Genomic DNA, 16,297 nt, shown 5'->3' on the forward strand with positions numbered 1-16,297 from the left:
ACTTGCTATCCGCAGACCAGAGGTCTCAGATGCAAGCAGTGCTGAAACCCTTCCAAGCAGTGTTCACCAACCTGCCTGGCAGGACTGAAGTGGCGGCCCATGAAGTGGACACCGGGAATCATGCCCCACTCCGGCGGACAGCCTATCGAATCTCCGACGAGGTGCAGCATGTCATGCGCCAGGAGGTCGAGGAGATGCTGCAGTTGGGGGTGATTAAGCGGTCCAAGAGCGCGTGGGCCTCACCTGTAGTCCTGGTGCCTAAGAAGGACCGGACCACCCGGTTCTGTGTGGACTACAGGGGGCTCAACGCTATCACCGCCTCTGACGCACAACCAATGCCACGCATTGAGGAGCTGCTGGAGCGGTTAGCCAGCGCGAGCTATCTCTCCATTATGGATTTGAGTCGGGGATATTGGCAGATTCCCTTGAGCCCCGGGGCTCAGGAGAAGTCCGCCTTTATCACCCCCTTCGGATTGTATGAATCCACGGTCATGCCCTTCGGCATGAAAAATGCCCCTGCCACGTTCCAGCGAATGGTCAACCACCTGCTCCAGGGACTGGAGAGGTACGCAGTAGCGTACCTGGATGACATTGCCATCTTCAGTCCCACCTGGGAGGATCACCTCGAGCATCTGCAGCAGGTGCTCGGGCGCATTCACCAGGCGGGCTTGACCATCAAGCCGGGAAAGTGCCAGATGGGCATGAACGAGGTCCACTACCTGGGGCACCGGGTAGGTGGGGGTACTCTGAAGCCAGAGCCTGGGAAGGTGGACGCTATCGTGTCCTGGCCCACCCCCAGGACCAAGAAGCAGGTGCAGTCCTTCTTGGGCACCGCAGGGTACTATAGACGCTTTGTGCAGGACTATAGTAGCCTTGCGAAGCCCTTGACAGACCTCACCAGGAAGAGCCTACCCCATTCCGTCAAATGGACGGATGAATGCGAGGTGGCCTTTAGGGCTTTGAAGACTGCCCTGAGCAGCTCTCCTGTACTAAAGGCGGTCGACGGCACATGGCCACTCTTAGTACAGACCGACGCCAGTGAATTTGGCCTCGGTGCTGTACTCAGCCAGGTCGACTCGGGGAACCAAGAACACCCCGTGTTGTACCTAAGCCGGAAACTGCTGCCGAGGGAAGTGGCCTATTCCACCATAGAGAAGGAGTGCCCGGCCATTGTATGGGCCCTCAACCGCTTACAGCCTTACTTGTACGGGCGCCCCTTCACTGTCGTGACTGACCACAACCCCCTGAGTTGGCTGCACACCATGTCAGGTGCCAACGGAAGGTTGTTACGCTGGAGCCTCACCCTCCAGCAGTACGACTTTACTGTTCAACACCGCAAGGGCAGCGAGCATGGCAATGCCGATGGGTTGTCCCGGCGAGGGGAGCCTCCAGACATACGCTTGGAGGAGTACCAGAAGGTCCTACCTCCATAGCGCAGTCAAAAAGGGGGAGGTGTCAGGCAAAAGGTATTTTTGCCCGAGTTTTTAAAAATGAGAGATGTTTTAAAAAAGGAAAAAAAAAACCCACCCCCTATCTGTTTGTAAGTGAAGACACAGAACTCACTTTTGCTTTTCCCCAAACCAGGAATTTTTATGACCCGCCATAAAACCTCAGTCCAGGGCAAGCGCTAGTACAAACCGGAAAATCCCTCCAAAAAATCCCATTGTTTAATTGTACAAACGTTTTATGCCAATTTTAATCACGCACAGGTCTGACAGAAACATCGGAACCACGTTTTTTGAATGCTCACCTTTTTCCCATTACAATAGTATAACTTGCATAACTGAGGAATGACCGGGAACTGAGATAATGGATTCTGAGCTTCTGAGCGTCATAGAGGTTTCATATTTAATATCTATCTTCATGAATATTGGTGACGGTCAAGATGATGTCTCCCTCTTGGATGTGGGACCCCCCCACACCAAGATATGGAATCTGAAGGATCTGTTAGGTCTTCTGCAGCTGGGTGGGCTCGCAAAGCCGAGCCCCCCTTGTAAGGTAAATAAGGGGTGTTCCCCAGAGTTTTGGCTGCTTACTAAAAAGCAAATCGGCCATTTTCAGGTCATTCTTCTCAGGGACGTCGAACGCACGCACTTCACGCGGCGTAAGAAGAATCACCTCTAATTTCCGGGGAGCCGTCCCTCCCACAGAATCTGAGACCATCACCTTGTGAAGCAGGTTTTGCTATCACTTATCCCTTTTATTTTAATAACTGTTTATGCATACATGTAAATTGTCTCCTTTATAATATCTTGTATATATTTTGTAAACACTGCCCACCTTTTGGGAGTAAATCATTAATTATTTACCAGTTTCTTTCTTCTTGTCCTATGTCGAGCAAACACGTTCCTCACCCGCTAATTCACGTTACCTACCAGGTACCCGATCCACCTGTTAAGCGATCGGTGGTGGCAGTATACCAGTATTTATGTGATATTGTGGTTTGAGGGTGGCTGGTCGGAGGTATATATACGTTCCTGGAAGGAACTGGTGGTATATATACGTCCTGTCACATCACGTGCCGCAATAGTCGACATAAATGAGAGCAGCTGCACCCGTGCTTATCCTCTGTCAATACCGTGTTTGACCAGCAGGATAAGGGGGCGCCAGAGAGCTGCAAGGTCTGACCCAAGAGTGGGTGTTGTTTTCATGACAATGGGGAAAGAGGAAGCCAAATACCTTGGATATGTAGTAGGTAGAGTCTAAATCAAACCCCAGATTAATAAAGTGGATGCAATCCGGAACTGGCTGAAACCACTTTCAAAAAAGCTAGTTAGGGCCTTTCTAGGAATTGTGAGGTACTACAGGAGGTTCAATTTTGCCATGGTGGCTGCACCCCTGACCGACCTCCTTAAGGGGACAAAATCAGTCATAGCCAAATGGATGTCAGAGGCTGAGACCGCCTTTCAAGAACTGAAAGTAGCTATATGTAAGCAGCCGGTCATGGTTGCCCCGGTCTTTAAGTAGGAATTTGTACTCCAAACGGACGCCTCAGAAGTTGGATTAGGAGTGGTCCTTTCTCAAGAGATACACAGAGAGTAGCATCCTGTTATCTACCGGAGTAGGAAACTGTCGGCATGTGAGAAAAATTATTCCATTGTAGAAAAGGAATGCCTGGCCATAAAGTGGGCAGTGGACACATTGCGATACTATCTCTTAGGGCGAAAATTTAAATTAGTGTCATACCATGCCCCAGTCAGGTGGATAAGGGAGAAAAAGGGAAAAATGCTTGTGTTGCCCGCTGGTTTGGAGCCCTGCAGAATTTCTGCTTCCATGGGGAACATAGAGCCAGGAGTTGCATGATAATGCCAATGCCCTCTCGAGAATCCCATGTCACAGCTTTAGGCAGAGGGGGAAGATATGTAAGGAGGCTGTAGGACACCTAGTGGATGGGAGATAAACTTGGAGTAATGCTTTAGTACGTGTAGGACTAGAAGGAGTTAATCAGCCATGACAGGTTGATTGTGAGCAGCTGAAGAGTTGGGAGAGACTGCTGCTTGCCATATCTCCACCCCTGGGTGTGGTGCACTTTGTAAATTGAGACCTGTTTGTCTCACGCATGTTGGTGTGTATGGAAGTCTGTAGATCCGGATTGAGTGCCTTTGCTACATGACTAAGAAACTGGACTCTAAGGCAGGCTAACCAGCACAATTGTATGGACTTTTTGCTTTATGTTGTATTTCTCTGTGATGTGGTTTATGAAGACTGAAATAAACCAGCGTGACTTTAAATAGAAATGGTAGCTATGATATCTCATATCGCTCCCAAGTGAGTAGCATTGTTACATTAAATAAGGAACTTCACTTACACTAGTTCTTATGGATGACCCTTCACTCAGAGCTACTGCGTTGTGCACAGGATCAGAAAAGGAGCCGCTGGGACCTGGAGTACGATGGTCACCAGGACTAATGACACTTCATCCGAGAGCTCATTGACCCATGTAGGGCACCTTCACTCTGGGGGTTTTTAAGCTTTTGTTATGAGATTTTCAGTTCTGTCGAAGGGGTTTTTGTTTTTAGTTATTAGTTTTGTTAGCTTTTTTATTTCAGTGGAAAGTTTGGAGCAGATTCAATAAGGAATCCCCATCATGGAAGTAAGGTTTTCAAAACCTCATGTGGACCAAGACTATCTGTATGAACAGTATGTGGATTTCCAATTTAAATCATTAAGAAGTGTATTTCAAGTGGGTTTTGGTGTGAGTTTTGGCGGAATCCACTTGTAATCCACGTCAGGACGGTATGTAGAGCTAGAACTCAGGAGAATTCAGAGAAATAGATTGACTTATTGAGAAGGTTTCGCGGTATACACCCCGTCGAATCCGGGAAATCCAGTGTAATAGGGACGCCTACAAGAGGTGAACCAGCAGTCAGTCCATGCATGACATCCTGTGGCTCGGGGGGCCTTTGTTAATTAGAGTTTCATGTACAAGGGGCAGAATCCCGCATTATTGTGCTGCTGTAGAACAGAAGAAAAATTATTATTAAAACGGACCCTTAATTTTTATGTCTACTGTTTAGCTAAAATCTGCAACATGACAGATCTCGTCCTTTGCACGTTTTAGTTGCTGTCTCCTCCAGTGCTGGCAGCCAGGACTCTCTGGCCAGACGTTCATCTGATAGAGGTGTTTTTGTGGTCCTGCTCTGCTACTTTCATTGGTAAAATGTTATTGCGGTACACTGTCATATTAAACTGGATGCTGGAGGTTGTACTCCTCTAGGGATAATACTCCCTATTTGGCCATGTTCACATGCTCAGTATTTGGTCAGTATTTTACATCCGTATTTGTAAATCAACACCAGGAGTTGAACAATCAGATGAAAAGTATAATAGAAACTCGTCACCACTTCTGGCTTTAGCTTACAAATACTGATGTAAAATACTGACCGTGCGGACGTGGCCTAAGACCACGGCCCCACTATCTGTATTTGGTCAGTATTCGTTCAGGATCTTTTCTCAGGAGTGGGAGCCAAAACCAGTAGTGGGTGATAAATGCAGAATTGGTGACTTGTTTCTATTCTACCTTTTCTCTGATTGTTCCTCACCTGGTTTTGGTTCCCACTCCTGAGAAAAAATACTGACCGAATACTGATAGTGGGACCGTGGCCTTATAGTGATAGTGGGGCCGTGGCCTTATAGTGATAGTGGAGCCGTGGCCTTATAGTGATAGTGGGACCGTGGCCTTATAGTGATAGTGGGGCCGTGGCCTTATAGTGATAGTGGGACTGTAGCCTTATACTGATAGTGGGGCCGTGGCCTTATACTGATAGTGGGGCCGTTGCCTTATAGTGATAGTGGGACTGTAGCCTTATACTGATAGTGGGGCCGTGGCCTTATAGTGATAGTGGGGCTGTGGCCTTATACTGATAGCGGGGCCGTGGTCTTATAGTGATAGCGGGGCCGTGGCCTTATACTGATAGTGGGGCCGCGGCCTTATAGTGATAGTGGGACTGTAGCCTTATACTGATAGCGGGGCCGTGGTCTTATAGTGATAGCGGGGCCGTGGCCTTATACTGATAGTGGGGCCGTGGCCTTATAGTGATAGTGGGGCTGTGGCCTTATACTGATAGCGGGGCCGTGGTCTTATAGTGATAGCGGGGCCGTGGCCTTATACTGATAGTGGGGCCGTGGCCTTATACTGATAGTGGGGCCGTGGCCTTATAGTGATAGTGGGACTGTAGCCTTATACTGATAGCGGGGCCGTGGTCTTATAGTGATAGCGGGGCCGTGGCCTTATACTGATAGTGGGGCCGTGGCCTTATACTGATAGTGGGGCCGTGGCCTTATAGTGATAGTGGGGCCGTGGCCTTATAGTGATAGTGGGGCCGTTGCCTTATACTGATAGTGGGGCCGTGGCCTTATAGTGATAGTGGGGCCGTGGCCTTATAGTGATAGTGGGGCCGTGGCCTCATAGTGATAGTGGGACCATGGCCTTATAGTGATAGTGGGGCCGTGGCCTTATAGTGATAGTGGGGTCATGGCACTATAGTGATAGTGGGGCCGTGGCCTTATACTGATAGTGGGGCCGTGGCCTTATAGTGATAGTGGGACTGTAGCCTTATACTGATAGCGGGGCCGTGGTCTTATAGTGATAGCGGGGCCGTGGCCTTATACTGATAGTGGGGCCGTGGCCTTATACTGATACCAGGGCCGTGGCCTTATAGCGATAGTGGGGCCGTGGCCTTATAGTGATAGTGGGGCCGTGGCCTCATAGTGATAGTGGGACCATGGCCTTATAGTGATAGTGGGGCCGTGGCCTTATAGTGATAGTGGGGTCATGGCACTATAGTGATAGTGGGGCCGTGGCCTTATACTGATAGTGGGGCCGTGGCCTTATAGTGATAGTGGGACTGTAGCCTTATACTGATAGCGGGGCCGTGGTCTTATAGTGATAGCGGGGCCGTGTCCTTATACTGATAGTGGGGCCGTGGCCTTATAGTGATAGTGGGGCTGTGGCCTTATACTGATAGCGGGGCCGTGGTCTTATAGTGATAGCGGGGCCGTGGCCTTATACTGATAGTGGGGCCGTGGCCTTATACTGATAGTGGGGCCGTGGCCTTATAGTGATAGTGGGACTGTAGCCTTATACTGATAGCGGGGCCGTGGTCTTATAGTGATAGCGGGGCCGTGGCCTTATACTGATAGTGGGGCCGTGGCCTTATACTGATAGTGGGGCCGTGGCCTTATAGTGATAGTGGGGCCGTGGCCTTATAGCGATAGCGGGGCCGTGGCCTTATACTGATAGCGGGGCCGTGGTCTTATAGTGATAGTGGGACCGTGGCCTTATACTGATAGCGGGGCCGTGGCCTTATAGCGATAGCGGGGCGGTGGCCTTATAGCGATAGCGGGGTCGTGGCCTTATACTGATAGCGGGGTCGTGGAGTTATAGTGATAGCGGGGCCGTGGTCTTATAGTGATAGCGGGGCCGTGGCCTTATAGTGATAGCGGGGCCGTGGCCTTATAGCGATAGCGGGGTCGTGGCCTTATAGCGATAGCGGGGTCGTGGCCTTATAGTGATAGCGGGGCCGTGGCCTTATAGGGATAGCGGGGCCATGGCCTTATAGCGATAGCGGGGTCGTGGCCTTATAGCGATAGCGGGGTCGTGGCCTTATAGCGATAGCGGGGCCGTGGCCTTATAGCGATAGCAGGGTCGTGGCCTTATAGCGGGGCCGTGGCCTTATAGCGATAGCGGGGCCGTGGCCTTATAGCGATAGCGGGGCCGTGGCCTTATAGCGATAGCGGGGTCGTGGCCTTATAGCGATAGCGGGGTCGTGGCCTTATACTGATAGCGGGGTCGTGGCCTTATAGTGATAGCGGGGCCGTGGTCTTATAGTGATAGCGGGGCCGTGGCCTTATAGTGATAGCGGGGCCGTGGCCTTATAGTGATAGCGGGGTCGTGGCCTTATAGTGATAGCGGGGCCGTGGCCTTATAGTGATAGCGGGGTCGTGGCCTTATAGTGATAGCGGGGCCGTGGCCTTATAGTGATAGCGGGGTCGTGGCCTTATAGCGATAGCGGGGTCGTGGCCTTATAGTGATAGCGGGGCCGTGGCCTTATAGCGATAGCGGGGTCGTGGCCTTATAGCGATAGCGGGGTCGTGGCCTTATAGCGATAGCGGGGTCGTGGCCTTATAGTGATAGTGGGACTGTGGCCTTATAGTGATAGCGGGGTCGTGGCCTTATAGTGATAGCGGGGCCGTGGCCTTATAGTGATAGCGGGGTCGTGGCCTTATAGCGATAGCGGGGTCGTGGCCTTATAGCGATAGCGGGGTCGTGGCCTTATAGCGATAGCAGGGTCGTGGCCTTATAGTGATAGTGGGGCTGTGGCCTTATAGTGATAGTAGGGCCGTGGCCTTATAGTGATAGCGGGGTCGTGGCCTTATAGTGATAGTGGGGTCGTGGCCTTATAGTGATAGTGGGGCTGTGGCCTTATAGTGATAGTAGGGCTGTGGCCTTATAGTGATAGCGGGGTCGTGGCCTTATAGCGATAGCGGGGTCGTGGCCTTATAGCGATAGCGGGGCCGTGGCCTTATAGTGATAGCGGGGTCGTGGCCTTATACTGATAGTGGGGCCGTGGCCTTATACTGATAGTGGGGCCGTGGCCTTATAGTGATAGTGGGGCCGTGGCCTTATAGTGATAGTGGGGCCGTTGCCTTATACTGATAGTGGGGCCGTGGCCTTATAGTGATAGTTGGGCCGTGGCCTTATAGCGATAGCGGGGTCGTGACCTTACACTGATACCGGGGCCGTGGCCTTATAGCGATAGTGGGGCCGTGGCCTTATAGTGATAGTGGGGCCGTGGCCTCATAGTGATAGTGGGACCATGGCCTTATAGTGATAGTGGGGCCGTGGCCTTATAGTGATAGTGGGGTCATGGCACTATAGTGATAGTGGGGCCGTGGCCTTATACTGATAGTGGGGCCGTGGCCTTATAGTGATAGTGGGACTGTAGCCTTATACTGATAGCGGGGCCGTGGTCTTATAGTGATAGCGGGGCCGTGTCCTTATACTGATAGTGGGGCCGTGGCCTTATAGTGATAGTGGGGCCGTGGCCTTATACTGATTGTGGGGCCGTGGCCTTATAGTGATAGTGGGGCCGTGGCCTTATAGCGATAGCGGGGCCGTGGCCTTATACTGATAGTGGGGCCGTGGCCTTATAGTGATAGTGGGACTGTAGCCTTATACTGATAGCGGGGCCGTGGTCTTATAGTGATAGCGGGGCCGTGGCCTTATACTGATAGCGGGGCCGTGGCCTTATAGCGATAGCGGGGCCGTGGCCTTATAGTGATAGTGGGGCCGTGGCCTTATAGCGATAGCGGGGCCGTGGCCTTATACTGATAGTGGGGCCGTGGCCTTATAGTGATAGTGGGACTGTAGCCTTATACTGATAGCGGGGCCGTGGTCTTATAGTGATAGCGGGGCCGTGGCCTTATACTGATAGCGGGGCCGTGGCCTTATAGCGATAGCGGGGCGGTGGCCTTATAGCGATAGCGGGGTCGTGGCCTTATAGCGATAGCGGGGTCGTGGCCTTATACTGATAGCGGGGTCGTGGCGTTATAGTGATAGCGGGGCCGTGGTCTTATAGTGATAGCGGGGCCGTGGCCTTATAGTGATAGCGGGGCCGTGGCCTTATAGTGATAGCGGGGTCGTGGCCTTATAGCGATAGCGGGGTCGTGGCCTTATAGTGATAGCGGGGCCGTGGCCTTATAGGGATAGCGGGGCCGTGGCCTTATAGCGATAGCGGGGTCGTGGCCTTATAGCGATAGCGGGGTCGTGGCCTTATAGCGATAGCGGGGCCGTGGCCTTATAGCGATAGCAGGGTCGTGGCCTTATAGCGGGGCCGTGGCCTTATAGCGATAGCGGGGCCGTGGCCTTATAGCGATAGCGGGGCCGTGGCCTTATAGCGATAGCGGGGTCGTGGCCTTATAGCGATAGCGGGGTCGTGGCCTTATAGTGATAGCGGGGCCGTGGTCTTATAGTGATAGCGGGGCCGTGGCCTTATAGTGATAGCGGGGCCGTGGCCTTATAGTGATAGCGGGGCCGTGGCCTTATAGCGATAGCGGGGTCGTGGCCTTATAGCGATAGCGGGGTCGTGGCCTTATAGCGATAGCGGGGTCGTGGCCTTATAGTGATAGTGGGACTGTGGCCTTATAGTGATAGCGGGGTCGTGGCCTTATAGTGATAGCGGGGCCGTGGCCTTATAGTGATAGCGGGGTCGTGGCCTTATAGCGATAGCGGGGTCGTGGCCTTATAGTGATAGCGGGGCCGTGGCCTTATAGCGATAGCGGGGTCGTGGCCTTATAGCGATAGCGGGGTCGTGGCCTTATAGCGATAGCGGGGTCGTGGCCTTATAGTGATAGTGGGGCTGTGGCCTTATAGTGATAGCGGGGTCGTGGCCTTATAGCGATAGCGGGGTCGTGGCCTTATAGCGCTAGCGGGGCCGTGGCCTTATAGTGATAGCGGGGTCGTGGCCTTATAGCGATAGCGGGGTCGTGGCCTTATAGTGATAGCGGGGCCGTGGCCTTATAGCGATAGCGGGGTCGTGGCCTTATAGCGATAGCGGGGTCGTGGCCTTATAGCGATAGCAGGGTCGTGGCCTTATAGTGATAGTGGGGCTGTGGCCTTATAGTGATAGTAGGGCCGTGGCCTTATAGTGATAGCGGGGTCGTGGCCTTATAGTGATAGTGGGGTCGTGGCCTTATAGTGATAGTGGGGCTGTGGCCTTATAGTGATAGTAGGGCCGTGGCCTTATAGTGATAGCGGGGTCGTGGCCTTATAGCGATAGCGGGGTCGTGGCCTTATAGTGATAGCGGGGCCGTGGCCTTATAGTGATAGCGGGGTCGTGTCCTTATAGCGATAGCGGGGTCGTGGCCTTATAGTGATAGCGGGGTCGTGGCCTTATAGCGCTAGCGGGGCCGTGGCCTTATAGTGATAGCGGGGTCGTGGCCTTATAGCGATAGCGGGGTCGTGGCCTTATAGTGATAGCGGGGCCGTGGCCTTATAGCGATAGCGGGGTCGTGGCCTTATAGCGATAGCGAGGTCGTGGCCTTATAGTGATAGTGGGGTCGTGGCCTTATAGTGATAGTGGGGCTGTGGCCTTATAGTGATAGTAGGGCCGTGGCCTTATAGCGATAGCGGGGTCGTGGCCTTATAGCGATAGCGGGGTCGTGGCCTTATAGTGATAGCGGGGCCGTGGCCTTATAGCGATAGCGGGGTCGTGGCCTTATAGCGATAGCGGGGTCGTGGCCTTATAGCGATAGCGGGGTCGTGGCCTTATAGTGATAGTGGGGCCGTGGCCTCATAGTGATAGTGGGACCATGGCCTTATAGTGATAGTGGGGCCGTGGCCTTATAGTGATAGTGGGGTCATGGCACTATAGTGATAGTGGGGCCGTGGCCTTATACTGATAGTGGGGCCGTGGCCTTATAGTGATAGTGGGACTGTAGCCTTATACTGATAGCGGGGCCGTGGTCTTATAGTGATAGCGGGGCCGTGTCCTTATACTGATAGTGGGGCCGTGGCCTTATAGTGATAGTGGGGCTGTGGCCTTATACTGATAGCGGGGTCGTGTCCTTATAGCGATAGCGGGGTCGTGGCCTTATAGTGATAGCGGGGTCGTGGCCTTATAGCGCTAGCGGGGCCGTGGCCTTATAGTGATAGCGGGGTCGTGGCCTTATAGCGATAGCGGGGTCGTGGCCTTATAGTGATAGCGGGGCCGTGGCCTTATAGCGATAGCGGGGTCGTGGCCTTATAGCGATAGCGAGGTCGTGGCCTTATAGTGATAGTGGGGTCGTGGCCTTATAGTGATAGTGGGGCTGTGGCCTTATAGTGATAGTAGGGCCGTGGCCTTATAGCGATAGCGGGGTCGTGGCCTTATAGCGATAGCGGGGTCGTGGCCTTATAGTGATAGCGGGGCCGTGGCCTTATAGCGATAGCGGGGTCGTGGCCTTATAGCGATAGCGGGGTCGTGGCCTTATAGCGATAGTGGGGCCGTGGCCTTATAGTGATAGTGGGGCCGTGGCCTCATAGTGATAGTGGGACCATGGCCTTATAGTGATAGTGGGGCCGTGGCCTTATAGTGATAGTGGGGTCATGGCACTATAGTGATAGTGGGGCCGTGGCCTTATACTGATAGTGGGGCCGTGGCCTTATAGTGATAGTGGGACTGTAGCCTTATACTGATAGCGGGGCCGTGGTCTTATAGTGATAGCGGGGCCGTGTCCTTATACTGATAGTGGGGCCGTGGCCTTATAGTGATAGTGGGGCTGTGGCCTTATACTGATAGCGGGGCCGTGGTCTTATAGTGATAGCGGGGCCGTGGCCTTATACTGATAGTGGGGCCGTGGCCTTATACTGATAGTGGGGCCGTGGCCTTATAGTGATAGTGGGACTGTAGCCTTATACTGATAGCGGGGCCGTGGTCTTATAGTGATAGCGGGGCCGTGGCCTTATACTGATAGTGGGGCCGTGGCCTTATACTGATAGTGGGGCCGTGGCCTTATAGTGATAGTGGGGCCGTGGCCTTATAGCGATAGCGGGGCCGTGGCCTTATACTGATAGTGGGGCCGTGGCCTTATAGTGATAGTGGGACTGTAGCCTTATACTGATAGCGGGGCCGTGGTCTTATAGTGATAGCGGGGCCGTGGCCTTATACTGATAGCGGGGCCGTGGCCTTATAGCGATAGCGGGGCGGTGGCCTTATAGCGATAGCGGGGTCGTGGCCTTATAGCGATAGCGGGGTCGTGGCCTTATACTGATAGCGGGGTCGTGGCGTTATAGTGATAGCAGGGCCGTGGTCTTATAGTGATAGCGGGGCCGTGGCCTTATAGTGATAGCGGGGCCGTGGCCTTATAGTGATAGCGGGGTCGTGGCCTTATAGCGATAGCGGGGTCGTGGCCTTATAGTGATAGCGGGGCCGTGGCCTTATAGGGATAGCGGGGCCGTGGCCTTATAGCGATAGCGGGGTCGTGGCCTTATAGCGATAGCGGGGTCGTGGCCTTATAGCGATAGCGGGGCCGTGGCCTTATAGCGATAGCAGGGTCGTGGCCTTATAGCGGGGCCGTGGCCTTATAGCGATAGCGGGGCCGTGGCCTTATAGCGATAGCGGGGCCGTGGCCTTATAGCGATAGCGGGGTCGTGGCCTTATAGCGATAGCGGGGTCGTGGCCTTATACTGATAGCGGGGTCGTGGCCTTATAGTGATAGCGGGGCCGTGGTCTTATAGTGATAGCGGGGCCGTGGCCTTATAGTGATAGCGGGGCCGTGGCCTTATAGTGATAGCGGGGCCGTGGCCTTATAGTGATAGCGGGGCCGTGGCCTTATAGTGATAGCGGGGTCGTGGCCTTATAGTGATAGCGGGGCCGTGGCCTTATAGCGATAGCGGGGTCGTGGCCTTATAGCGATAGCGGGGTCGTGGCCTTATAGCGATAGCGGGGCCGTGGCCTTATAGCGATAGCGGGGTCGTGGCCTTATAGCGATAGCGGGGTCGTGGCCTTATAGCGATAGCGGGGTCGTGGCCTTATAGTGATAGTGGGACTGTGGCCTTATAGTGATAGCGGGGTCGTGGCCTTATAGTGATAGCGGGGCCGTGGCCTTATAGCGATAGCGGGGTCGTGGCCTTATAGCGATAGCGGGGTCGTGGCCTTATAGTGATAGCGGGGCCGTGGCCTTATAGCGATAGCGGGGTCGTGGCCTTATAGCGATAGCGGGGTCGTGGCCTTATAGCGATAGCGGGGTCGTGGCCTTATAGTGATAGTGGGGCTGTGGCCTTATAGTGATAGCGGGGTCGTGGCCTTATAGCGATAGCGGGGTCGTGGCCTTATAGCGCTAGCGGGGCCGTGGCCTTATAGCGCTAGCGGGGCCGTGGCCTTATAGTGATAGCGGGGTCGTGGCCTTATAGCGATAGCGGGGTCGTGGCCTTATAGCGATAGCGGGGCCGTGGCCTTATAGCGATAGCGGGGTCGTGGCCTTATAGCGATAGCGGGGTCGTGGCCTTATAGCGATAGCAGGGTCGTGGCCTTATAGTGATAGTGGGGCTGTGGCCTTATAGTGATAGTAGGGCCGTGGCCTTATAGTGATAGCGGGGTCGTGGCCTTATAGTGATAGTGGGGTCGTGGCCTTATAGTGATAGTGGGGCTGTGGCCTTATAGTGATAGTAGGGCCGTGGCCTTATAGCGATAGCGGGGTCGTGGCCTTATAGCGATAGCGGGGTCGTGGCCTTATAGTGATAGCGGGGCCGTGGCCTTATAGTGATAGCGGGGTCGTGGCCTTATAGTGATAGCGGGGTCGTGGCCTTATAGTGATAGTGGGGCTGTGGCCTTATAGTGATAGTAGGGCCGTGGCCTTATAGTGATAGCGGGGTCGTGGCCTTATAGCGATAGCGGGGTCGTGGCCTTATAGCGATAGCGGGGCCGTGGCCTTATAGTGATAGCGGGGTCGTGGCCTTATAGCGATAGCGGGGTCGTGGCCTTATAGTGATAGCGGGGTCGTGGCCTTATAGCGATAGCGGGGTCGTGGCCTTATAGCGATAGCGGGGTCGTGGCCTTATAGTGATAGCGGGGTCGTGGCCTTATAGCGATAGCGGGGTCGTGGCCTTATAGCGATAGCGGGGTCGTGGCCTTATAGCGATAGCGGGGTCGTGGCCTTATAGCGATAGCGGGGTCGTGGCCTTATAGCGATAGCGGGGTCGTGGCCTTATAGCGATAGCGGGGTCGTGGCCTTATAGCGATAGCGGGGCCGTGGCCTTATAGTGATAGCGGGGTCGTGGCCTTATAGCGATAGCGGGGTCGTGGCCTTATAGCGATAGCGGGGTCGTGGCCTTATAGTGATAGCGGGGTCGTGGCCTTATAGCGATAGCGGGGTCGTGGCCTTATAGCGATAGCGGGGTCGTGGCCTTATAGCGATAGCGGGGTCGTGGCCTTATAGCGATAGCGGGGTCGTGGCCTTATAGTGATAGTGGGGCTGTGGCCCAGCAGTGAGGCTTCTAAAGCGAAGTTCACCACTTTCGTCCTGTTACTGGTTGGTTTCCACTTTCCCTTATTATGGTGTAAATTGTTGTAAGTAACATGTCCTTCGTCCTCATTTTGGCAGCTATGACGTATCCAGGACCAGCTGATCTTGCCTAAGAACCTGAGAATGACTTGAATGCAGCAATAGCTTCTCCTACTGGACTCTGACGTCTGGAGGGACTGTGCGCGGCCATGACGGGGGCATGGTGGGTATGGGCAGCCCCGTACACTGCAGGGGTAATACAACGGTGTAAGAAAATACCAGACTAGGTGAGTGATGTGAATGTCTGATGCCACTGTGATCACTGGCATAGCCAGGCTGGACTAGCAGGGAATATGTGGCCCGAGGGGCATACAGGCCATATGCATGATCCCACCGCACATAAGCCCTTCCTTACCAAGCAGCCAGGGGGCACAGGATTCCATAATGCCATCCTTAGCCGATTTCAGGATAGACTCTGGAAGGGGTATGGAGTGTCGGACCATGGCTCCATAGAGTCCATACTCTGCCATCACGCTGCTCCGGCCCCAGCACTTTTCACGTTTTCTCCACTTTGCACGTCTGTTCTGAAACCAAACCTATGGGAGTAAGAGAAGCGAGACACAATCTCAGGAGCTGACATCCCACACGACAAAGTGCATCTGCTTCTTATGGGGTCTTTTTTTTCTTACTTTTAAACTTCTGCAACAATCACTGTGGCTCATCACTATCTGTAAGTCATAGCCAAATATGAACCAAAAGGGGCATATTAAAAATGTATGAATACCAAAACCCACACCCAAGTCTGGAGGTGTGTGAGTGTGCATAGGTGTGCGTGCGTGCAGGGCGATGTGCCGTCCCTCAGGTGTGAGCTGACTGCGGATTTCTCCATCTTCTCTAAGCGAACAGTTCAGTCATCTGTTGTTTCCTGGTCCAAAACGTCTGGATTTCTGTCCTGCTTGAGAAGTGATTGAAAAATCACTTAATTTTTAGTTGAATCGATGCCCTGGAATTATCCAGGGAAATTAAATCCTCTCCGCTCCGAGGCCCAGCATTGACCTTTGCTAATTAATACCGCACTTATGCCTCAATCTCCAGCAATTCCCCAACATAATACTTCCTCCCATTTAACTAATTACTTGCGTGAGGGAGGGGGCCACTATCTCAGAGGACGCTGGATTATGATGAGGTCATTAGCACATTAACGAGAGGTTCACATATTTCATTCACTGGCAACAAGAGATTTCAATCAGCCACTAGAAAAGAAAGTGATTGCGGTAAGTCTGTGGTAATGTGGAGTCTCAGGGGCAATGGTGGCCACCAGATTAATGTGTTCAGCCGTCTCCTACCAGAGAGCAAATATCAAGGGATTCAGATAATTCATTACAGAAACATCCAGGTGGTAAAACCATTGACTGCTCCTTACACCAGTCTCATGCTGCGGTAGGACTGTCATCTCTACCACCTTCCCTGTTATACTGTATGACTGTCATTTATACCACCTTCCCTGTTATACTGTATGACTGTCATCTCTACCACCTTCCCTGTTATATTGTATGACTGTCATTTCTACCACCTTCCCTGTTATACTGTATGACTGTCATTTATACCACCTTCCCTGTTATACTGTATGACTGTCATCTCTACCACCTTCCCTGTTATACTGTATGACTGTCATCTCTACCACCTTCCCTGTTATATTGTATGACTGTCATTTCTACCACCTTCCCTGTTATACTGTATGACTGTCATTTCTACCACCTTCCCTGTTATACTGTATGACTGTCATTTATACCACCTTCCCTGTTATACTGTA

General features: G+C 53.0%; 1 protein-coding gene across 1 annotated transcript in view; it reads right to left on the reverse strand.

Moving 5' to 3' along the window:
• Positions 1 to 16,297, reverse strand: part of VSX2 (visual system homeobox 2) — a 355,352-nt gene that overhangs the window by 17,789 nt on the left and 321,266 nt on the right. Inside the window, exon 4 of the mRNA XM_073638179.1 lies at positions 14,900 to 15,080. Within this exon, the coding sequence (XP_073494280.1) occupies positions 14,900 to 15,080 (181 nt within the window). The remainder of the gene's footprint in view (positions 1 to 14,899; positions 15,081 to 16,297) is intronic.

The sequence above is a fragment of the Phyllobates terribilis genome, unplaced genomic scaffold (assembly GCF_046119375.1).
Source record: "Phyllobates terribilis strain yellow unplaced genomic scaffold, ASM4611937v1 Scaffold_7__3_contigs__length_470593459, whole genome shotgun sequence".
NCBI classification, from domain to species: domain Eukaryota; kingdom Metazoa; phylum Chordata; class Amphibia; order Anura; family Dendrobatidae; genus Phyllobates; species Phyllobates terribilis.